The sequence below is a fragment of the Mauremys mutica genome, unplaced genomic scaffold (assembly GCF_020497125.1).
Source record: "Mauremys mutica isolate MM-2020 ecotype Southern unplaced genomic scaffold, ASM2049712v1 Super-Scaffold_100100, whole genome shotgun sequence".
NCBI lineage: Eukaryota > Metazoa > Chordata > Testudines > Geoemydidae > Mauremys > Mauremys mutica.
The window spans coordinates 1,163,997-1,188,109 of NW_025423267.1; the positions used below are offsets into that span (position 1 = coordinate 1,163,997).

A 24,113-nucleotide genomic window follows, 5' to 3' on the forward strand; every position below is an offset into this window, starting at 1 on the left:
ATTTCCCAGCACTCCTTTGTACAGGTCTGATTCCACATGTTCACCAGACACAGACACCAGAACGATTTTCAGAATTAATTTTAAAATAACTTACTTTTTTTTAAATGTATCTGTAAAAGAGGAAATGACCAACTGCTGACAGCTTTGACAAAGTTTTTCTTTTAACTCAGTACATCCAGGGGAAAAAAATGTAAGTAGCATTCAGAAGTGATTAGTGACTTTCTAGTCACTTTTGAATATTAAGCCTTAGGGATCTGTTCTAAGGAAGGGAGAAACTGCATGCCTTGTAAATTTAACAACACATGTCCACACTTCACCCTTGCAGGACTTCTTCCTTCATCTGTTAAACAATCAAGCAAACGTATAACTGCAGTCTTCAAACACTATGCACATTGAGCAGCTTGACATACTACCTGACATTTCGGAATGTTTGCTTGGCTGCATAACTGATGGTGGAGTACACTCTGCAACAATGAAGTGATTACACATTCCATTAACTTTCCAAAGGCATGTGTGTTTGCCATTAACATCTTGAATGGATTGCTAAAGTACTGAAGAAAAACATGTATATTAAAATAAATGGGCAAAAAAATTGTCACTCTGCCTATAAATCGTATTATGCCAGTCACTTAGTGCTCCTTGTGACTGGAAGATGGGACAATTACCAAGCAAGGAGACTATTTTTTAGTTAGTAGTAGTAGTAATAATAATAATAATAATGACCTTTCTTTTAAATAGCAAACTGTTGCAGCAGAACTTAATGGCAGAAGTGTGTGTTGCTTTTAATTAAGACTGCATTTGTCACAGGAGGGACCAGTGATTCTCAGCAGGTTCATTTTGCAATAAGCATCCACATTTCCCCTAATCATTTTCCTCACATGGACCACATCTTCACAGAGAGTTTGTCCTGCAGACCACTTCCCCTTCCATTCATGATCTCTTAACATCCCTGTGGCAACTACACTACAATCTTTTAGGTAGGAATTAGAAAAGCACCACTAGAAAAATATTTCTGCACTGCTAGCTGTCTTTTAATATAAATGTAATGCATTTGTTTTGTTTGTTTTTAAGGTAGAAAAGATTAATCAAGTCAAAGCCAAGTCCCTTTACCTGCAAGTTGAAAAGTTGCGTCAGAATCTAAATAAACTGGACAACACTATTAGTGCAGTTCAGCAGGTCCTAGAGGAGGGTCGTAGCATGGATATTCTCTTGGCGCAGGGTTGCATGCTGGCTCAAGTGCAGGAGCTGAAGAATGTGAGAGGACTTCTACAGCCGCAGGAGGATGACAGAATCATGTTCACTCCTCCTGACCAGGCTCTGTATACAGCCATTAAATCAATGGGGTTTGTCAGCAGTGGGGCTTTTGCTCCTCTTACCAGAGCCACTGGGAAGGTCTGAAATGTGCACTACAGGGCAGAGTGGCCTCCTTCACAGTGACATGCTATGACCATGATAGTGACCCACGCCTTTCAGGGGGTGATATGATCTCTGCAGTGGTGATGGGTCTTGATGGAAACCTGTCCGGCACAGATGTCCATGATCAGCAGAATGGAACCTACCTGGTCAGTTACAGACCACAGCTGGAGGGAGAACATCTAGTCTCTGTCATGATGTGCAACCATCACATAGAGAACAGTCCGTTCAAGGTCATAGTAAAATCTGGGCTCGGTTACATTGGCATTGGACTACCAGGGATTTCATATGTCAGCGATGAAAACAATGATGGCAAGCTGTGTCGCCCCTGGGGAGTTTGCGTAGACAGAGAAGGGTACATCATGGTGGCTGATTGCAGTAATAACTGCATTCAGGTGTTTAAGCCCTGTGGCACCTTTCATCACAGATTTGGCAATTGGGTTCTGCGCCTGGTCAGTTCGATCGCCCTGCTGGTGTTGCCTGTGATATCTTGCGTAGGATTGTCATGGCTGACAAGGCTAATCATCGCATCCAGATCTTTACATTTGATGGGCAGTTCATTCTGAAATTTGGGGAAAAGGGAAACAAGAATGGACAATTCAATTATCCATGGGATGTGGCAGTCAACGCCGAGGGCAAAATCCTGGTCTCTGACACAAAGAACCATCGGATTCAACTGTTTGGACCTGATGGTGGGTTTCTGAATAAGTACGGCTTCGAGGGGGAACTCTCAAAGCATCTTGATCATCCCAGAGGTGTTACCTTCAATCAAGAAGGCTACCTTGTGGTAACGGATTTTAATAATCATTGCCTAGTAGCTATTGATCCGGATTGCCAGTCGGCACACTTCCTTGGGTCAAAAGGCACCAGCAATGGCCAGTTCCTGCGCCCACAAGGCGTGGCTCTGGATCAAGAGGGGTACATCATTGTGGCCGATTCTAGGAACCACCGAGTGCAGATATTTAAGTCAAATGGCAGATTTTTATGCAAATCTGGCACTCAGGGAAGTGGCTTTGGTCAAATGGATCGACCTTCAGGTGTAGCTGTCACCCCTGATGGCATGATTATTGTGGTTGACTTTGGAAACAATCGAATTCTCATCTTCTAATCCGTGTTGCCTGAATTAGGAAGAAACTGTCTCAACGAAATTCTTTTTAAGAGAACGAAAAAATATGTTAATTAAAATCCACCTCATCTTTAATTTTTTTTTACAGATGAATGTACTTATCTTTTCTGCAGGGAGTGATCCTGTAATATTATAAATTCTATCTACCTCATTTTCTTTGTGTTCTCCGCCTCCCTCCTGCCCCCCCAGCACTAAGTTTGACCTCTTCCCCACATGGGGCAGCATGCATAAACATGTGTTGCTATGCACATTACGTGGCTGCGTGATGAAGGATTTGTGTTCTTGATCGTATTTTGGTTTTGTGGGGTGCGGGCTGTTGCGGGGGGTTGTTTTTGTTTTAAGTGCTGCTGCAGCAGATAACTTTTTCCTGTTCTCCTTTTAATAACTCATTGTGTTTTTAGCATAGAGATGTGAAGTCTGGTGGAATTTCTATTGACCTTCACCATGTCATATTATGTTGCTGCACACGACTCGAGAAGTCCACACGCCTGTCTTTATTTGTGCGAGGCATAATGTCTTCCTTTACAGTTTCTGTTTACGTAATTCACTGGATCTGATTACAGGACAAACAAGACTATTTGATTTTGAAGTATTTCACATCACGTTGGGAGGCTTTTGGTGGGTTTTTTTGTTTGTTTGTTTTTAAAAAGGGCTGTGTGGCTACCCAAACAATTTCCTGTACTGTTACTGTAATAGATAGTGCTTAAGCACACTTGCTCTCATTGAAAAATATTAGTGTAGCTTATAAAATGGAATGCTTATAATGCAATGAGAATAAGTAGTGTAATATTATTATAGGAAAAGTTTAATGCCAACATCACATGCCCCATAGGGGCTTGTTCATTTGGTATATCATTGGTAGGATTTCAAATTGGGCACAACGTTTGTTCTGTGTATTTTCATGGACAATTGTTGGATAACACCTCCAGTGTCCTGATACATGTAGAAAACAGGCGAATAGACACGCAGAACAGGAATGTAGGGATGGTGAGCAAATGTCTGACACTGGGTTGCAAACTCCTGCATTTTCTTAAACTGTTCAGTATAATCTCCTGAACTGGTAGAAGTGGAATAACAGATTTGGATCTACAGACTTGTGCACTGAATGCTCCCAAAGGAATGTAACTGCGCCAATGTTGGCTGTCAGGGAGGGTTCTTACTGTATGTGACTATTGTTTGTATTGTGCATTACTTGTCATGCCTATCTTGGTTGGTGGTTGATACATTTTAAGTAAAAAGAGTGAGGGCCCATACATACTATTTAATTTGGTCCTTTTGTTGAGACATAGCTTCACAGAAATTGGAAATATCAAAAGCAAATAGAAGCTCTGTCCAATTAAGACCAGTGTAACAAATTCTGGAGACAGTTTAAGTCCTCACTTGATTTACTGTAGATACAAGCCCATCTTATAAAATGTAATTACTCAATTAGAAGTATTGTCATCTTGATCTAGTTCAGCACAGTAAAGCCATGAGCTTTGAGAATGATTCTGTCAGTTCTTGGCAGTTGTGAACCTTGAACCAATTGCTCTTGTAGTTTTCTGTTCTCTACTTTTCTATTTTGTGATTAATCGTGCTGTTTTCCTACTAAGAAAAAATGCTCAGTGGGACAGACATTGTTCCGAGCAGCTCATTTAAAACAGAACATTTATAACTGTTAATGGTACAGGTCATGTCAAAAAACCCTGCCATTTGGTTTTTTGGTTGGGTGCACAAAAAACCCTGCCATTTGGTGCACAAAAAACCCTGCCATTTGGTGTCTGGGTTGGGAACACAACCTCCCATCATCCAAAAAAGGGTTCACTTGTCTATTTAGACAAAAATTGCTGGGCTTTGTAACTTAAAATGTTGCGTACTGCAAAGAAGAAAGCATGACAGGTTATGGGCAAACTGTTACGTAGAACAAACTAACATGTTAGAGAACTCTTGTGTTAATGGAGGCTTCTGAATGGATCTTTGTGGTCCGTAGAGAAGGCTGAAGGATGTAGCAAGGAGATGATGTATCAGCTACTAGCAGCCTTAAAACAAAGTCAGTGTCTCTGTGGACTTTAAAATGTTCCTATGCAGTTTTTTTATTTTTGTTTAATCAAATAAATGTGAGTTTTTCATGGCAAGCTTGGGTCTTGTGTGTGTGTTTGAATGTTTAAAAAAAACATTCTGTTGCATCCTATAAAAAGGGACAAAGCACATTGTGGAGAAAGTGAAACTGGTCCTCTGTAAACGATAAAGCTTCTAAAACAAAAATTGAGGAAGTGTATGTCGTGTTCTGAAAGACCAGAGGAATAAAGTATAGGAAATATGAGACCTTTGTTAAAAATACACCAAACTCTCTTTCCCAATAATATGCAGGTAATAGTAATTTGTTGCAAGGCCAAAATATTTTCAATTTAACAAATAGGTTGGTTTTGCACCGTGCCTTTATAAATCAATATCACTTTTGTGAATGAAGGACGGACTTTGGTTAAGGCATGGGCCTTTGTAAGGGTCCGGTGTGGGGGCTCGGCCCTCTCAGGTGCGGCTGGGAGCCAGACTGCCTCACTACACGAGGCTAGTAAGCAGTTCAGTCTCCAGAGTCCGAGCCCTAGGTCAGGGCGGGGCAGCAAACAGTAAGTCAAGAGCTCAGACCCTCAGGCAGGGGCTGAGCAAACACACAGCAGTTCAGGGGCTCAGACCCTCAGGCAGGGGCGGAGCAAACCACAGGTAAGTCCAGGCTTCTACGCCTGAGCGTTGGTGTGCGGGGGGAGACTGCCACCCGTGAGTGGGGTGGCAGGGGGGACACAGGCCCACCCACTCCACTGTGTCCCAGCCCGGGGCCCTAACAGCGGCAGTCAGTCTGCTGCTATGTCGGTGGGGTCCTGACCGCAACACACCGACATTGGCTCGAGGTCTGCTGCAGCCAGACTGGGGTCGGCTACCCCCGGGCTACTTCCAATCTCCAACAGGAAACTACAAGAGCAATTGGTTCAAGGTGCACAACTGCCAAGAACTGACAGAATCATTCTCAAAGCTCATGGCTTTACTGTGCTGAACTAGATCAAGATGACAATACTTCTAATTGAGTAATTACATTTTATAAGATGGGCTTGTATCTACAGTAAATCAAGTGAGGACTTAAACTGTCTCCAGAATTTGTTACACTGGTCTTAATTGGACAGAGCTTCTATTTGCTTTTGATATTTCCAATTTCTGTGAAGCTATGTCTCAACAAAAGGACCAAATTAAATAGTATGTATGGGCCCTCACTCTTTTTACTTAAAATGTATCAACCACCAACCAAGATAGGCATGACAAGTAATGCACAATACAAACAATAGTCACATACAGTAAGAACCTTCCCTTCCCCCTGCCAATCTGGGTGACTAAACACACCTTACAAACTCGTTAAAAACTTTGTAGTCCTTTTAGGAGGGAAACAAAGCATAACTGGGGAACAGGATCTCTCTTCCTCGGAAGGAAGCTACTACATAGACTGAAGTATTCTACAAACCTATAAAGGAGTTTACGGGTCTGGTAATTTAAAGAAAGGTATCTACCCTACTTCACTACGCAGACATATAATAGTCAGTAAGGCTCTGTAAAAAGAGCTTTAAAACAAAAATATCTTCCTGAGTTTGTAAGCTGATACAATCATTAAGAGAAGGAAGAAGATGCCAAATTGGCTTGTTAACCCCTATGATCACTTAAAAAGACATCAAGGTACATTTTCCATCATAACATTTACCAAACCCAGCACAGCATATAACCATTAGTGGTTTTCTGTACCCACCTCTTCCAACTTTTGTTACTCAACAATGACTAGGGGAGAAAAACAAGAATTTTTAACACAGTAATCTGATAATGTGTTTCTTTAAACTTTACTCCACATGTAAAATAATGGGTCTGTTGAATGCCAGTATTAAAGTCAAATACACATTCAACACAAGGGTCTTAAGGACATAAGAACTCTGCAAATAAAGACATAAAATATGTCATTTAAACTGGCGGTGTCATAATACTGAAAAAAAAAAACAGTTTCAGTTGGCATAATTTCTAGTGAAAATGAGTCAAATTAACAGGAGGAGGATTAGAATTTCCCCGAGTGTAGGAATATTTGGTTTTTATTTATGGTTCTTTAGCCAGGGCAGCCTACTATTTCGACAGGGAGGCAACAACAAAAAATAGGCACCTGTACACATCTAATATTTCCATTTAAACAAAAATGCATATCCTACAGACAGGATGTGCCCTTCCCCTGCACGCAGACTAACACTTTTGTCTGAGACCATCTGATACTAAATTGAGGTAAATGTTTTACTTCTCCATGGTGAGGTAGAACTTTAAGAAACAAAACCAGCTGGGTCTCTATTTGTGCATTCTGTACCACAGCAACCTGGGTTCCACCAATCTTCAAAGGACTCAAGGACCTGAGGTACAATACCTAACGCAAGTACCAGTGTTTAATTTTTTAGACCGCTCCAAACTGTTTCTCTCTCTCTCTCTCTCATTTTTTTATTTTTTATTTTTTTAATAAAAATACCCTATTACCTTTTGGCACCATTTGGATACACTCCTTTAACAAATAAAAATAACAACACTTTGGCACATTTTTTTTAAAAACCCAGAACTGAGCATAGAAATTTTATGATCTTCAAAAGAAACAAAACATATGGCTGGATCAAGCCTAAAGACTGCTCTTGAAATAAATAAATTTGGCTTAACTATAACTAAATAGACTGAGTCGATCGCCAGCAATTCCAATGGAATGCCACAATGAAGTGCCTCCTTCTGTTTCCAGCTTGATTATTTTTGGCCCTCATATACATTAAAGTTTAGGTTTTTCCCTTCTTTATGGTATGCACTTGTGGGCTTCCCCATATCAGTTATGCTTAAAGGGTACAAATTAAAGGAGTGACTGGTACTGCATCATCTAGCACCATGGCTACCTCATAAGCCCTCAGCCAGGACAACACTGAAACGCTCACTAAAACAGTTTTGAAATAACAGGACTGCTTCATATGGCTGAATTAGGAGATGATGAGAGTTAACTGATGATAACATTTCACAAAGCAAAAATGTACTGACAGCCAACATTGGCGCAGTTACATTCCTTTGGGAGCATTCAGTGCACAAGTCTGTAGATCCAAATCTGTTATTCCACTTCTACCAGTTCAGGAGATTATACTGAACAGTTTAAGAAAATGCAGGAGTTTGCAACCCAGTGTCAGACATTTGCTCACCATCCCTACATTCCTGTTCTGCGTGTCTATTCGCCAGTTTTCTACATGTATCAGGACACTGGAGGTGTTATCCAACAATTGTCCATGAAAATACACAGAACAAACGTTGCGCCCAATTTGAAATCCTACCAATGATATACCAAATGAACAAGCCCCTATGGGGCATATGATGTTGGCATTAAACTTTTCCTATAATAATATTACACTACTTATTCTCATTGCATTATAAGCATTCCATTTTATAAGCTACACTAATATTTTTCAATGAGAGCAAGTGTGCTTAAGCACTATCTATTACAGTAACAGTACAGGAAATCGTTTGGGTAGCCACACAGCCCTTTTTAAAAACAAACAAACAAACAAAAAAATCACCAAAAGCCTCCCAACGTGATGTGAAATCCTGTGTGCAGGATTAGAGCTAAGAAGCAGCAGGGAGGGATGAGGTAGTGACAGATGAGGAGGGAACACAATATGTTCCCAAGGTGCTGGGAGGTGGTGCCGGCTGAGAGTAATGGGAAGAAGGGGAGGGGAGTGTGGAGGAAGGGCACCCAGGAAGTGGGCTGGGTGGGCCAGTGGGAGGGAGGAGAGGGCTCAGACCCTCAGGCAGGGGCGGAGCAAACCACAGGTAAGTCCAGGCTTCTATGCCTGAGCGTTGGTGTGCGGGGGGAGACTGCCACCCATGAGTGGGGTGGCAGGGGGGACACAGGCCCACCCACTCCACTGTGTCCCAGCCCGGGGCCCTATTAGCAGCAGTTAGTCTGCTGCTGTGTCGGTGGGGTCCTGACCGCAACACACCGACATTGGCTCGGGGTCTGCTGCAGCCAGACTGGGGTAGGGGTAGTCCTCCTCAGGGTACCGGGCTCGGGGAAGGCTCGGTCCAACAGAAGCTCGAGTAGCAGCGTCTGTCCTCTCCGGCGGCTGGGCGGTCACTGAGCGCTGGGGCCGAGCCTTTATACTTCCTGTCTCGCCCCTTGACTTCCGGGGGGCAGGGACGGGGACTCCGCCCACTGAGGCAGCTGTTCTGGCTGGGCCCTCTCAGGTGCGGCTTGGAGCCAGGCCACCTCACTACAGGGTCCCACTCTTCCACAAGGATAGACCATGTAGCTTCAGCACCTACAACTGAGCCTCTGGCTTCAACACTCCTATTTCAACCTGTGAGCTCTGCCAGCAGGCCCAGCTGAACTACACTCCTGTTCAGTGACTGTTCCTCAGTCAATGCACAGAGCAAGTTTTTGCTGTGACACTGGGCAGACTGTTAAACATAGCAGGGTTTATTAGTCAACTAAAACACAGCATTGGAAAGTCCTTAGGACAGGGAAGCGAAGAAGACAATACAGTCCATACTGGCCAATGCCCTTGAGCCATGCTGCTGTAGAAAACGCTTTGGTTTCCTGTCACTGACTGTTCATTTGTCTTCGCTCCAGTAGAGCTTCCTGCATCTGTGAGCCCAGTTCTTCCTGCTCCCAAAAACATAACGAGTCCATGTATGCTTCTCTCAGCCAAGCGGAGATCCTCCCATGGACAGGTGACCATTATTCCCTTCTCTCTGTTGGGGATTCCATGGATGTAGGTTGGCCCCAGCCAGTCCTTAATGACCCATTCATATCACCCCATGACAGCTCCGTGACAAAACACCTCATGTCTCCTGCTCTTTATAATCATAGCAATACCAACCACAGAGGGAAACTGAGGTGTGTATTGGCATCATAGAAGTATCACCAAAATTCCCACCTCTATCACACACACACTGCTCACAGCCCCTGGAGAGAAAGCAAAGCACAGGAACTGGAGGTTAGTCCAGCAAACACAGTGGAGGACAAGCTGCAAGCCTCAAACCCTGGTCAAAAAGGAGAGGCATGTGGGTCCCTACCCATAGAGAGGGGCTGGCTAGAGGCCTGGTACCTGAGAGGGCCATTCCTTGAGCATCACATGGAGGCAGGTCAAAGGCTTAGCTATCCCTGAACTGTGAAATTGCAAATGCACACCCGTGATCGATTTAGTGGGTGTAGTAAACACCTGCTAAAACGACTTCAGATTGCTCTCCAGTCGACCCCTGTACTCTACCCAGATGAGAAGACTAAAGTAAGTCGACCCCCTGCAGCATACACCCTGTGGTAACGCGATCTAAGGTACGCTGACTCCAGCTACTTTATTCACGTAGCTGGAGTTGTGCAGCGTAGGTCGACTGACTGCGGTAGTATAAACATAGCCAAAGCTTGCTACAGTTAAGGGCCGTATATTAGCTGGAGCCTTTGTGGGAGTAGTTATGCTAAAGTCTGGGATTTATCTGAATCGGCCTAAGGAGAGAATCCCAGGCCAGATATTTTGCACCCTCATTTTGAGAGACTAATGAGGAACAACAAACAGGTGCAACACGCCACAGGATTCTGAAAGCAGGGGTGGGCTTTAGCAATCAGGTTGCTGTGCAGTATCTCAGCAGTTGGACGCATTCATATATTGGAATTATTAATAAATAAGTGATGTAAATCATGAGTATTAATGCTTGATGCCCGGGTAGCCCTGCAATGGGAGGGAGGAATGTAGCAAGGGCTCAGGATCAGCGATCAGGGTTCCTGTGCACAGAGATGGGGAGGTTACATGAGGAGAGGGGTAATAAGTGGGAGAGGGAGGTTAGGAGTTAAAATAATACTATTTGGGGGAAAATGTGTAATGAAGCAAAACTGAACAGAAATAAAACCGGAGTGTAGGCTCTAAAGCTTGGGTAGGGATTTGGGGTTAAAGATCTGGGATCCCCCACAGCTCCAGATCCCTAAACCTCTCCTCCCTCCCACTGGCCCACCCAGCCCACTTCCTGGTTGCCCTTCCTCCACACTCCTCTCCCCTTCATCCCACTACTCTCAGCCGGCACCACCTCCCGGCACCTTGGGAACTGTAGCGGGCCGGTGTGGCTCCCCTCCTCCCCGGAGAGGGTTGAGCCCCGGACACAGGAAGGGGCAGGGCTACAGAGTGGTGAGCCCGCCCCTCAAAGGGTCAGGCAGCGACCCGGAAGGATAAAAGCCGGCCCTTCCAGCTCAGTCTGGGACCTGCCACCGAGGGGAGCAGACCTGCCTGCGGGAGCTCCTACCGGAGGAGCCGCTGGAGCCCCGGACGGCTGCCTGGACTGGCCGGAGAGCACCCCACCTCGCTACTGGGAAGACCTGCTGGAGCTTCCCCGCGCCACCTACGACAAGGAGCCCGTAGGAACTTCCCCGCTACCATGCTGTTACCCTGAGGAACCCCCGGATCAGAGTTGGCCGGACTTCCCCGAGGACCTACCAGATCTACCCCCCAGCCCGGGGGTTGAGCAACCCATGCAGTGGGACTTCCCGGAACCAGACGCCATGGATCAGGTAGGACCAGAGGGGGATGTTGGAAGTGGCCCGGGGGCAGCCGACCTCAGTCAGGCTGCTGACCAGACCGAGCCCATGTCAGTGTGTTGCGGTCAGGATCCCCACTGACCGTCAGCGGTAACGACCGCTGCCTAGGGCCCCGGGCCGGGACACAGTGGAGTGGGTGGGCCTGTGTCCCCCCTGCCACCCCACTCACGGGTGGCAGTTATCCCCCTCACCCTACTGCTCAGCCCTGCCACAAGAGGCCTGAGCCCCTGTACTGTTTACTGCTCAGCCTGCCACAAGAGGCCTGAGCCCCTGTACTGTTTACTGCTCAGCCTGCCACAAGAGGCCTGAGCCCCTGTACTGTTTACTGCTCAGCCTGCCACAAGAGGCCTGAGCCCCTGTACTGTTTACTGCTCAGCCTGCTACCAGAGGCCTGAGCCCCTGTACTGTTTACGGCTCAGCCCCTGCACCAGAGGGCCTGGGCCTTGCCTAGACTGTTTGCTGCCCAGCCCCTGCACAAGAGGGCCTGGGCCTTGCCCAGACTGTTTGGTGCCCAGCCCCTGCACCAGAGGGCCTGGGCCTTGCCTAGACAGCTTGTACTATTTGCAGCTCAGCCTTGCAGCAAAAGGCCTGAGCCCCAACTGACTCTGTCTCTGTTACCTAGCCTTAAAGGGACAGGACAGAGCCCACGGGAGACCAGCGGGCCGGTGTGGCTCCCCTCCTCCCCTCAGAGGGTTGAGCCCCGGACCCACCTGTTACAAGTGGCACCTGACCAGGGACGTGTGATCCCTTGCCCCTGTGAGAAGGGGCCGGTGAGAGGGTGGTAGGCCGCCCCCTCTTAAGCCAAGAAATGGATACAGACCGGCTGTTCCAGCTGCTGGTGGAAAGCCAGGAGCGGCAACAAACGGCTCAGCTCCTACAGCAGCAGCAGCAGCATGCCGCCCAGCTGGAGCAGCAGCGGCAGCGAGACGCGGCCCAGCTCCAGCAGCAGCAACAGCAGCAAGTAGCTCAGCTAGAGCAGCAACAGCAGCTAGTGCAGCAGCTTGGGACCCAGCTGCAGCACCTCCTAGGACCCGCCCCCCGCCCCGCTGAATGGCCCGCGGGGGAGGGCGCTGGGGGTTCCACGTTTAACGGCCCCCCTGCGTCTGACCAAGATGGGCCCAGATGACGACCCAGAGGCCTTCTTGGTCACTTTTGAACGGGTGGCCCTCGTGGCGGGATGGGCCAGAGACCAGTGGGCCACCTTGTTGGCCCCCTACTTGACCGGGGCGGCCCAAGCAGCCTACCAGGGACTGGCGACCGAAGAGGCCCGGGACTACGACAGTGTGAAAGCTGCAATCCTAGATGCTTTGGACATCAGCCCCGAAACATTTAGACAAAGATTCAGGCGACATACCTACCCTGCGGGCGCCCGCCCTCGGGTGGTGGCCCAGACCCTAAAAGAGGCCTGCCGCCGGTGGCTGCAGCCCGACGTCAGGACGGCAGAGGAGGTCACCGAGCAGGTCATATTAGAGCAGTTTGTTCATACCCTGCCGGCCAAGGGCAGAGCCTGGGTACTCTGCCATCGGCCGACGACCTTAGCTGACGCAGTCGCCCTCATGGAGGGCTTCCTGGCTGCGGAGGCCTCTATAGGGCCCACCTTCCGGCAGCCGCCCTCGGGGCCCGAACGACCCCGAGACGTGAAGAAGATATCAGGTCTGCCCCAACCACGAGGCCCGGGCCGCGGGCCCGAACCCCGACAGGGAACCGCGACTCCACGCTGGGAAGCAGCCCCCCGGCTAACTACCCCGGCCTTCACCCAGGGAGTGCCCAAGGGCCGGCGGAGCCCACCCCGAAACACCAGAATAAGCTTCCCCCGGAGTGGACGCCCCGAGTCCGGCCCCTGCTTTAGATGTGGGAAAGCGGGACATGTACAACGGGACTGTCCCGAAATGGATTGCAGTTTCGGGCAGGTTTACGCCGGGGATGGCCAGGCCCGACGGGCGGAGGCCCCCAAACTGACAATCCCGGTGACGGTTGAGAACCAAACCACGCGGGCCCTGATTGACTCCGGGTGCGGCCAGACCCTGGTCCTCCAGACTCTGGGGCCACCGGCCGATCCCCGTCTGATGCCCATACAATTACAGTGCATCCATGGAGATGTCCGACCCTACCCGAGTGCCTGGGCCCGGCTAACGGTGGGGGGTGTTACCCGGCGGGTGGTAGTCGGCCTGGCGCCCGGCCTGGCCTATCCCGTTATTCTGGGATGGGACTGGCCCACGTTCGAAGAGATCCTCCAGTCGACGCCGGGTTTGGCGGCCGAACCCCGGGACCCTCCACCGGAGTCGGAGCAGGCTGGTGAGGAAAGCGAACGAGGAGACCAAGGAGATAAGGGGTCGCCAGGGCCAACCCCCACGGACCCTCGCTTCGTCACTGACTTTTGCCGCGACCAGCGTTCGGATCCGACGCTTAGCCGGGCCTACGAACAACTCGCGGCCATCGACGGCTCCGTAGTGGATCCTCATCGGGCCACGCAGTGGCCCCATTTTGAGCTGCGTCGGGATTGGCTCTACCGCGTCGACCGAGACCCGCGCACCCGGGAACCCCTGACGCAATTGCTGGTACCCCGTTGTCGTCACAGGGCCGTGATGCAGTTGGCCCATGATGTGCCCGCCGCCGGGCATCTAGGGCAAGAAAAGACCCTCGCCCGAATCCTGGCTCGGTTTTTTTGGCCTGGGATCCATCAAGAGGTGAAGCAATATTGTACTTCCTGTCCTGAGTGTCAACTGGCCGCCCCGCCTCGGGTACCCAAGGCCCCCTTAGTCCCTATGCCAGTGGTCGAGACTCCCTTTGAACGGGTCGCTATGGACCTGATAGGCCCGCTTCCCCGAAGCGCGGCCAGGTTCCAGTATGTCCTTGTCCTCGTGGACTACGCCTCCCGCTTCCCCGAGGCCGTTCCCCTGCGGAGCATCACCGCCCGAACCACTGCGGGGGAACTGATAAAGATCTTTGCCCGAGTGGGGTTACCAAGGGAGATCCTAACGGATCAGGGCACTAATTTCACGTCCCGGCTGCTCCAACAGGTCTGCAAACTCCTGGGGGTGAAACAATTGCACACGTCTGTCTACCACCCGCAGACCGACGGGTTGGTAGAGCGGTTTAACCGCACCCTTAAAGACATGCTAAAAAAATTCCCCCCCCCCGGGGAACTGCGGCACTGGGACCAGTTCCTGCCGCCCCTGCTGTTGGCCATCCGGGAGGTTCCGCAAGCCTCGACCAAGTTCTCCCCCTTTGAACTGTTGTACGGGCGGAGACCCCGCGGACTTCTGGATTTGATGCGGGAAACATGGGAGGAGTCGACCTCCCCAACACAGGGCCTCCTCCAGTACGTCCTCCAATTACGAGAGTACTTAACTCAGGCCGGGACATTAGCCCGGGAGAACCTGCGGGCAGCTCAGGAAAAACAGGGACGGAACTATAATCAAGACGCACGGGCCCGGAGGTTCGCTCCTGGGGACCGGGTCCTACTGCTTCTACAATCCAGCGAGTCAAAGCTGTTGGCCCGCTGGCAGGGGCCCTACGAGGTGGTGCGGCAAGCGGGACCCGTGACCTACGAAATCCGCCAACCCGACCGACGAAAGAAGCTCCAGGTCTACCATGTCAACCTGCTAAAGCCATGGTGTGACCGAGAGGGCCTACTGATTAACCCTTGCCCGCCTGAGCCAGAACTGGGTCCGGAGGCGACCGAGACAAGGAGTCTAGAAGAACCCCCGATAGGCCCCTCGCTCACGGCAGAGCAGCGTAAACAGACTAAGTGCCTCCTGCAGGCATTCCAAAAGACCTTCACGGCCGTCCCGGGGTATACGACCCTAGCCTGTCACACAATTCTGACCGAGCCAGGGAAGACAGTCAGAGGAACCACCCGGCCTTTGCCATACCGGATGCGCCAGGAGGTAGAAGAAGAAGTCCAAGCCATGTTGGCCTTGGGGGTCATCGAGCGTTCCCGCAGTGAGTGGCGTAGTCCGGTGGTCCTGGTCCCCAAACCGGACGGCACCCGCCGGTTTTGTATCGACTTCCGTCGGATCAACGCCATCTCGCGTTTTGACGCCTATCCGATGCCCAGGGTGGACGAACTCCTGGGACGCCTAGGGGAAGCCCAATTTATTACCACCCTGGACCTGAGCAAAGGATATTGGCAGATCTCACTCGACGAAGCATCTAAAGAGAAAACGGCCTTTGCTACCCCCTCAGGACTTTATCAGTTCAACCGAATGCCGTTCGGCCTCCATGGTGCCCCCGCGACCTTCCAGCGGCTGATGGACCACCTCTTGCAGCCACACCAGGAGTACGCGGCCGCCTACTTGGATGATGTAGTAATTTACAGCCGCCGCTGGGAAGATCATCTCAATTGGGTCGCCACGGTCCTACGAACCTTGCGAGAGGCAGGGTTGACCGCCAACCCAAAGAAATGCAGGATCGCCTGGCAGGAGACCACCTATCTTGGCTATACGGTGGGCGGAGGATGAATCAGTCCCCTAGTGGGCAAGGTGCAAGCCCTTGCAGACTGTCCCACGCCCACAACGAAACATCAAGTGCGGCAGTTCCTAGGCCTCGCCGGGTATTATCGACGGTTTATTCCGCAATTTGCATCAATTGCCGCACCCCTAACTGAGCTCCTCACGAAAAATAGCCTCCGACAAGTGCGCTGGACGGCCGAGTGCGAGGTAGCCTTTCGGACCCTTAAGGACCGCCTATGCCGGGAACCAGTCTTGTACAGCCCGGACTTCAACAAACCGTTCGTCCTGCAAACGGACACGTCGGAGACCGGCGTATGGGCGGTCTTGTCTCAAGAAGCAGAAGGGGGGACCATCCGGTAATCTACCTCAGCCGGAAATTATTCCCCCGCGAGCGAAACTACGCCGTGATCGAGAAAGAAGCCCTTGCGGTGAAGTGGGCCTGTGACGCCCTCCGATTCTTTCTCCTCGGTGCCCCGTTCACCCTCGTCATGGACCATGCGCCCCTCCAGTGGTTGATGAGGATGAAGGATAACAACCCCCGTATCATGCGGTGGTACCTCGCCCTACAACCCTATGCCTTTACCATCCGGCATCGGGCGGGCAAAGACCACGCAAATGCCGACTTCCTATCCCGCCTTGGGGAGATGGAAGGATCTGGCCCCAAGAAGTGGGAGCCAGACTTGGGGAGGGGGGAATGTAGCGGGCCGGTGTGGCTCCCCTCCTCCCCGGAGAGGGTTGAGCCCTGGACACAGGAAGGGGCGGGGCTACAGAGTGGTGAGCCCGCCCCTCAAAGGGTCAGGCGGCGACCCGGAAGGATAAAAGCCGGCCCTTCCAGCTCAGTCTGGGACCTGCCACCGAGGGGAGCAGACCTGCCTGCGGGAGCTCCTACCGGAGGAGCCGCTGGAGCCCCGGACGGCTGCCTGGACTGGCCGGAGAGCACCCCACCTCGCTACTGGGAAGACCTGCTGGAGCTTCCCCGCGCCACCTACGACAAGAAGCCCGTAGGAACTTCCCCGCTACCGTGCTGTTACCCTGAGGAACCCCCGGATCAGAGTTGGCCGGACTTCCCCGAGGACCTACCAGATCTACCCCCCAGCCCGGGGGTTGAGCAACCCATGCAGTGGGACTTCCCGGAACCAGACGCCATGGATCAGGTAGGACCAGAGGGGGATGCTGGAAGTGGCCCGGGGGCAGCCGACCTCAGTCAGGCTGCTGACCAGACCGAGCCCATGTCAGTGTGTTGCGGTCAGGATCCCCACTGACCGTCAGCGGTAACGACCGCTGCCTAGGGCCCCGGGCTGGGACACAGTGGAGTGGGTGGGCCTGTGTCCCCCCTGCCACCCCACTCACGGGTGGCAGTTATCCCCCTCACCCTACTGCTCAGCCCTGCCACAAGAGGCCTGAGCCCCTGTACTGTTTACTGCTCAGCCCTGCCACAAGAGGCCTGAGCCCCTGTACTGTTTACGGCTCAGCCTGCCACAAGATCTCCACGAAGCTCTCCAGGAGGGAATCGAAAAGCCTCCGCAGGAGGTTCCTGGGGAGAGCTGCCTTACTGGGTGCTCCGTGGTAGCACAATTTTCCGCGCCAGGCTTTATTGAGGTTTTCTGGGAGCATTGCCTCCATAATACTGGCAGTATAGGCCCCTGCTTTGTGCTGGCTTTCACGCAGCATGCGCTCTCTATCTCATTCAGTGACCCTCCTCAGGGCGATCTTGCTCGGCGACTCCTGCATCTAATTAGGAAAATTACGGTAATGTTACGCCTGGTCCAAAGTATTTTTAAAAAATCTCCGGACAGACGGCGTAGCAGAGTGTCAGCACGCCTCTGCGTGACAAGCGTAACGGAAAGCCAAAGAATCAAATGGACGCTCATGGAGGGAGGGGGGGGGGACTGAGGACGCAAGCTATCCCACAGTTCCCGCTGTGTCCGAAAATCATTTGCATTCTTGGCTGAGCTCGAAATGCTTCTAGAGCAAAACACAGTGTCCGCGGTGGTTCAGGGCATAGCTCGTCAATGTACAGCCACCCCCCACCCCCAGAAGGAAAAGGGAAAGAAATCGTCTTGTGACTCTTGTAAATATCACCCTATGTGAACTGAATGCTGCTGGCAGACGCGATGCTGTGGCACGCTACGGTAGCATCCTCGCCCCCCGCCCCCGGCTCATGGGTGACTGACGGTGCAAAATGACTGGTACCCGTCCTCATCATCAGCCTTGCGGTAGATGGTGTAGTGCAATAGGACTGCTACCTGTCCTCGTCATAAGCCCATAAGTAGACGGCCTGCTAACCGTCTTCATCATAGCAACAGGGGGCTGAGCTCCATCAGCCCCCGCCCTTCATGTGTAAAGAAAAGATTCTGTACTGCCTGGACTATCATAGCAGCTGGAGGCTGCCTTACCTTCATTTCATTTCCCTAACAAGTCACTGTTTCTTATTCCTGCATTCCTTATTACTTCAGCATACAAATGGGGGGACACTACAACGGTAGCCCAGGAAGCCTGGAGGAGGAGGGAAGCAACAGGTAGGGTTGTTGCAGGGGCACCCCCTGTGAATGGCATGCAGCTCGTCATTCCTGCAGGATCTGACACAGAGCAGTTGTGCTCTGTAGTTCTCTGATACACTGCAACCCTAGTACAGTTGCCCCATATTCTAGGGGGACTGTTTCTATTTTTAGATACCGTAAAGGAGGGATTGACTCGGGGAGTCATTCCCAGTTTTGTCTTTTGCGCCCCTGGCTGATCTCGGCCAGGGGCACCTATGACAGCAGCAGAAGGTGTAGTGCAGTACGACAGCTACCCGTCATCACATTGCCAATTTACATTGGTGTGGTTGATGGTGCAATATGGCTGATAACCATCTCTGCTGTCATGCAAAAGCAAATGAATGCTGCTGTGTAGCGCTGCTGAATCGCCTCTGTCCGCGGCATCTAGTACACATACGGTGACAGTGACAAAAGTCAAAACAGGCTCCATGGTTGCCACGCTATGGCGTAGGCCAGGGCAATCCAGGGAAAACGGGCTCGAAATGATTGTCTGGCGTTGCTTTCCCGGAGGAAGGAATGACTGACTACGTTTACCCAGAACCACCCGCGACAATGAAATTTGCACCATCAGGCACTGGGATCTCAAACGAGAAGTGCAAGGGTCGGGGGACACTGCGATGGGGTAGAACAGGGGCAGAGTTTATGCTTTCAGGATTGCCTGCTGCAGGAGTGCGGACGAGATAGGTGCTGTGCATGGTGTTGTTCACAGACACAGACTAGACTGTGTTCATTGTTCGCAAAAATGTATCTTTGCAAGGAATTCACTCCCTTTCTCCCATCACACAGCTTCGACTGTCTCCAGTCCTGCCACAGCATCCCCCTCACAGAGGCTGGCAAAGATTAGGCGGCGAAAGAAAAAGACACTGGACGTGATGATCGCTGAAGTTATGGGGTGCTCCTGAGCTGAGGCGGACCAGCAGAGCCAGTGGAGGGAGATCCTCTCTCTGTACCAGCGCTCACACAATGAACGGGAGGAGAGGTGGCGTGAGGAAGACAAGCAGGCGACTCAAATGCTGCTTGGACTAATGAGGGAGCAAACGGACACGCTCCGGCGCCTTGTGGATGTTCTGCAGGACCGCAGACAGGAGGACAGAGCCCCCCCCGCCCCGCAGTGTATCTGCAACCGCCCTCCCCCGCCACAAAGTCCCATACCTCCCGTCACCCAAAGTAACCAGAAGGAGTGGTGCCAGGGGCCGTGAAAACTGTCACTGCACCCCAGCAGAGTGCTCAAGTACCCAAAAGCTCTCATACCCTAATTTTTGAGAATTCCTTCCCTTTCTGATTCACCCAGGCCCCAATCCCAGTTTCATCCCCTGACTGTCTGGTTAATTATTAAAAAAAACTTTGCTGTTAATTACTGTTTCCGTCATGCTTTTTTACACAATGCTGTGTTTGAAGGGGTGGGTGGGTGGGTGGGGAAGGGGGTAGGGTATTGCATAGGACAGTCATCTTTAGTAGGGTACAGAGACGGGGGCAGGATCAGCAGCAGGTCACACACACAGTGCAGTCAGTAGGCACCCTGGTCGGTATGGGAGGTGGTTTGCAGGTTCTGTGTGGGTTGGGGGGTACGTGACTTTGTAGCGGGGGAGGGTGGTTACAGATCTCATGCAACGGTCCCTGTCCTGGACCATAGAGCCATGCAGCAGAGGAATCTGTATCCGTCCTCCCCCGCCACAAGGCCACATAGCCCCTGCACACAGAGTCCCAAAAAGGAGGGATGGCAGGCTCCGTTGAAACAACCAGTCCGGCACTGCAGACCGCTCTGGGAGCAGGAGCCTGTCATTCCTCGAGTTTAGAGGCGGTCTTTACATCACCGGACACCCTACCCAGCACAGTCTGTGTCCCAGTTTCAACCCTTTAATGCAAAGTCATCAATAAAGAAACCTTTGTAAAGTTACAGTGGAACATGTATTTTATTTTTAAACGTGTGTTGGAAGTGGGGAAGCGGGGTAGACGGGGTATGTAACTGCAGTTGCTAGTCTACAGTAACTTGGTAAAGAAACAGGCAGGTTCAGCTTCTCTGTAAAGAAACTGAACAGTCACAGGTCACGCTGCTCGCTGGTACTTAAAGAGTTCCTTGTCGCTGTGCAAGGCGCCTGCATAGGGCTTCACGAGCCAGAGCATTAGCGGGTAGGCTGGGTACCCGAGGATCACTATAGGCATCTGCACATCCCCAAGAGTTATTTTGTGGTCCGGGAAGAAACTACCTTCCTGCGGGCGTCTAAACAGAGCAGAGTTCCTGAAAACACGCGCGTCATGAACTTTGCCTGGCCACCCGACGTTGATGTTGGTAAAACGTCCCCCATGGTCCACCAGTGCTCCATTGAAAAGTAGCCCTATTTCTCAGCAGCTGACTGTGGAAGAGGTGGACGATAAGGTGCGAGGAGTTGACAACGGCCATAACTGCAGCGGGCTCCGTGCTCGCAGTGCTGTGGCGCCCGCGCTGTCACTGAGCAGAAAAGTGCACGAACAGATTGCCCGCAGGCGCTTTCGGGGAGGGAGGGAGGGCGTGATTGACGGTTCAATGATGACATTTACCCAAAACCACCCTCGACACATTTTTAACCCCAGCATGCATTGGGGGGAAATCCCAGAATTCCAATGGGCAGCGGGGAGTGCAGGAACTGTGGGATAGCTTCCCACAGTGCACCGCTTCCAAAGTCGACACTTGCCCCATTACTGTGGGCTCACACAGTCAAATTAGTGTATTTAGCGTGGATACACAAATTCGACTTCATAAGGTCGATTCCACAAATTCGACTTAAGTTGATTCGAAATAGTCTTGTAGTGTAGACATACCCTTAAAGACTAACAGATTTATTTGGGCATCGGCTTTCGTGGGTAAAAAACTTCACTTCTTCAGCTGCATCTCCTATCAAAAGAGGAGTTCATCTGACTGTCACACAAGCCAGGCATGAGTCATACACCTATTTACTTTGGAATGCTACAGTCAGCATATTTTCCTATTAAAATGAGGAAAAGGCATGAAAGCTACAGTTATTAATGTAGTTGCTAATGTAGCCAATAAGGATGCATTCAATGCAATTTTAAAATGACTAACGGCACCAAAAAGGCACATGTCCAAAAATGACACTTATGTATGGGAGATAAGGCAAAAAACGGGGGCAAGGAAACTTGTCAAAACTTGTATGACAAATAAAGGTATAAAGTTATCACTACTCGGGTTCTTCAGAGACCCCACAGCTTCTAATAACCCAGGGGACAGGACTCCTTACCCAGCAAGACCACCGTCTCATAGTTCTCCTGCATGACATCCCCGTAGAGGGCTCTCTGAGCGGGGTCCAGCAGAGCCCATTCCTCTCTGGTGAAATACACAGCCACCTCCTCGAAGGTCACCGGCCCCTGAAAGAGAAAGAGTCCAACACTCAGTACCTGCTGCCCCACTCACAACCCCACTATTCGCGGAACAGCAGCACCAGGTAAATAGAAGCTCCGCGAGGCACATGTTAACAGAGTCCCACCCCACCTTGCCTACAGCATCCAGAAGGCATCAGAGGGTAGAAAAAAAGAAGCTTTGTGTCTCCCAGCTGACAGACAGAGGCAGGATCTTCACATTTATCACATACCAACTAGCCAGAGCTTGATATAGGAGATGGGGCTGTCTCTGGACCCTGCTGGTGTCTCCCTGGTAGGAATGCCAACACTCTCCAAATAAAATATATGGAAGAAAGGGGAAGTCAATAGTAAAGAATATAAGTTAGAAGGTCAGAATTGTAGAAAGTTGGTAAGGGAAGCTATCAGAAATCAATGATCAACCAATGAAAATAAGAAGGAAGTTTTTAAAAGTATATTAAGTACAAAATTAATCCTAACAATGGTAGTGGTAAATTACTAGACGAAAATGGCAGATTATCAACAATCATGCAGAACAGGTAAAGTGTTCAATAAATATTTCTCTCCTGAATTTGGAGAAAAACAGATGCTGTAACTCATATCATAAGATGTTGACGCCGACAGTCTTTCCATTCCAACAGTAACTCACGGGGACGTTCAACAGCAGCTGTTAAAGTTAGATGTGTTTAAATCAGTGGGTCCAGATAACTAGAGTTTTGAAAGACTTGGTGGAGGAGTGTGGTGGACTGTTAATGTTGATTTTAATTAGGACTTGGTACACTGGGGAAATATCATAAGACTGGAATAAAACTCATGCTGTGCCAATATTTAAAAACTATTAAATAGATGATGCAGATAATTACAAGAATGTCAGTCTGAAATCAATACTGGGCAAGAGAATGGAGCAGCCGATACTGGATTTCATTAATAAAGAATTAAAGGAGGGTAATATAATTAGTACCCATTAAAAAGGTGTAGACACAATAGATCAGTGGTCCCCAACGTGGTGCCCATGGGAACCATGGTGCTCGCCAGGGCATTTATGTGTGCCCGCCTAGTGCCCTGCAGGGGAGAAAAGCCTGCTGGGGACAGAGTACTCCAGGGCTGCAGGTTGCGGGCGCCAGTGTTCTCTGTCCTCCTGGCTTCTCTCTGCACTGCCCAGAACAGGCACCAAAAAAACCCAAAATACAAAAACCAAACAAAAAAACCCAAGCCACTTCGACTCTGCAGAATGGACAGAATGCCGCCCCATAGCATGTGCTGCCCCAGGCATGTGCTTGTTCCACTGGTTCCTGGAGCCGGCCCTGTATGTGAGTAATGGTTGGCGCCCGCCACACTCTTCTGAAAACATGAATGTGCTCCTGGCCACAAAAAGGTTGGGGACCACTGCAATAGATCCTATCAACCTACCTGGATATTCTTATTGGATGAGATCAAAAGTTTGGTTGCAGCTAACAGTACTGATGTAATATATCTAGACTTCTATAAAAGATATGGGTTGGTTCAGCACGATATTTTGACTAGAAAAATACAAAATACACACGACATACATTAAATAGCTTAAAAACTGGGATTTTAAATAGGGAACCATGGTTGAGTGGATTTCTTTCTAGCGGGTTCCCACAAGGATTGGATCTTGGCCCTGTGCTATTTAACATTCTTATCAATGACCTAGAGGAAAATATAAAATCATCACTGATAAAGTTTGCAGTTGCCACAAATTTGGGGGGGCAGGTGGTAACTAATGAAGTGTCAGTAGATTCAGGTTCCAGCACTGGGAGTCTGGGAAGTTTTCCCAGCCCTGGCTGGAGGGTTTTTTCCTGTTCCACAAAGAGGAGAAGTTCCATTTCCAACACCTGTGCCTTGAAATTAGGCCCTACCTGACACTACAGCCCATATTCAGCATTGTGGTAGGATTATAATATGATTAGGATATAATTATGAGGCATTTTGTACAAGATGAATCATGTGCAGTGTCACTGGAAAAGTTATGATTTGCTGAATATGATTATCCTACCTGTGTGCATGGATTGTGTTTGTACCTGAAGTTATGAATATTGACTCGGTATCTGTCTTTCAAATGTGCTTACTCTGGATAACACCCACAACGAGTCTTTCAGGTACAAGAATGAAGAAGCCAGACAGTGCTGATGGCTCAACAACAAAGACAATGGACCATGGAAGAGCTTAGCCTTCCTGTGAATGTTTCAGCCAGCCTATGAGTCGTGGCTACTATGACTCAGCAGGGCATGTGACCGGAAAACATGACAATGAATTTCATTTTGCTACCTGTATTTTTCCACAAACTGGACTAGGAACTTAATTTAGAACAAAGGGTTTCTGCTATATGGAAAAGCTACATAAGGTGGGGTGTGTCATCATCTCTTGGCCTCATTCCCCACACAAGAGAACTCCTGGAAGCACCTGAGGAACAAAGACTGAACTGGGGGAAGTGTTGGTCCCAGGGTAAAGGGATTTCTAGCTTGTGTATGGAAACTTGGTGGACTGCTTGTGTCACAGGTTTATTCCCCACTTTGAACTTTAGCGTCCAAAAGATGGGGACCTGCATGGATCCTTCTAAGCTTAAATCCTAGCTTAGATCTGGTATTTGCTGCCACCAGCCAAAAATTATA

At 50.0% G+C, this 24,113-nt stretch overlaps 1 protein-coding gene across 1 annotated transcript in view; it reads left to right on the top strand.

Annotated features, from left to right (window-relative positions):
• The window catches only part of LOC123359042 (E3 ubiquitin-protein ligase TRIM71-like), a 191,784-nt gene extending 189,263 nt beyond the window's left edge, over positions 1-2,521 (top strand). The window contains 3 exon segments of the mRNA XM_045001042.1: positions 1,072-1,387; positions 1,390-1,845; positions 1,848-2,521. Of these exon segments, the coding sequence (XP_044856977.1) occupies positions 1,072-1,387; positions 1,390-1,845; positions 1,848-2,521 (1,446 nt within the window).
• The last annotated feature ends 21,592 nt before the right edge of the window (positions 2,522-24,113 follow it).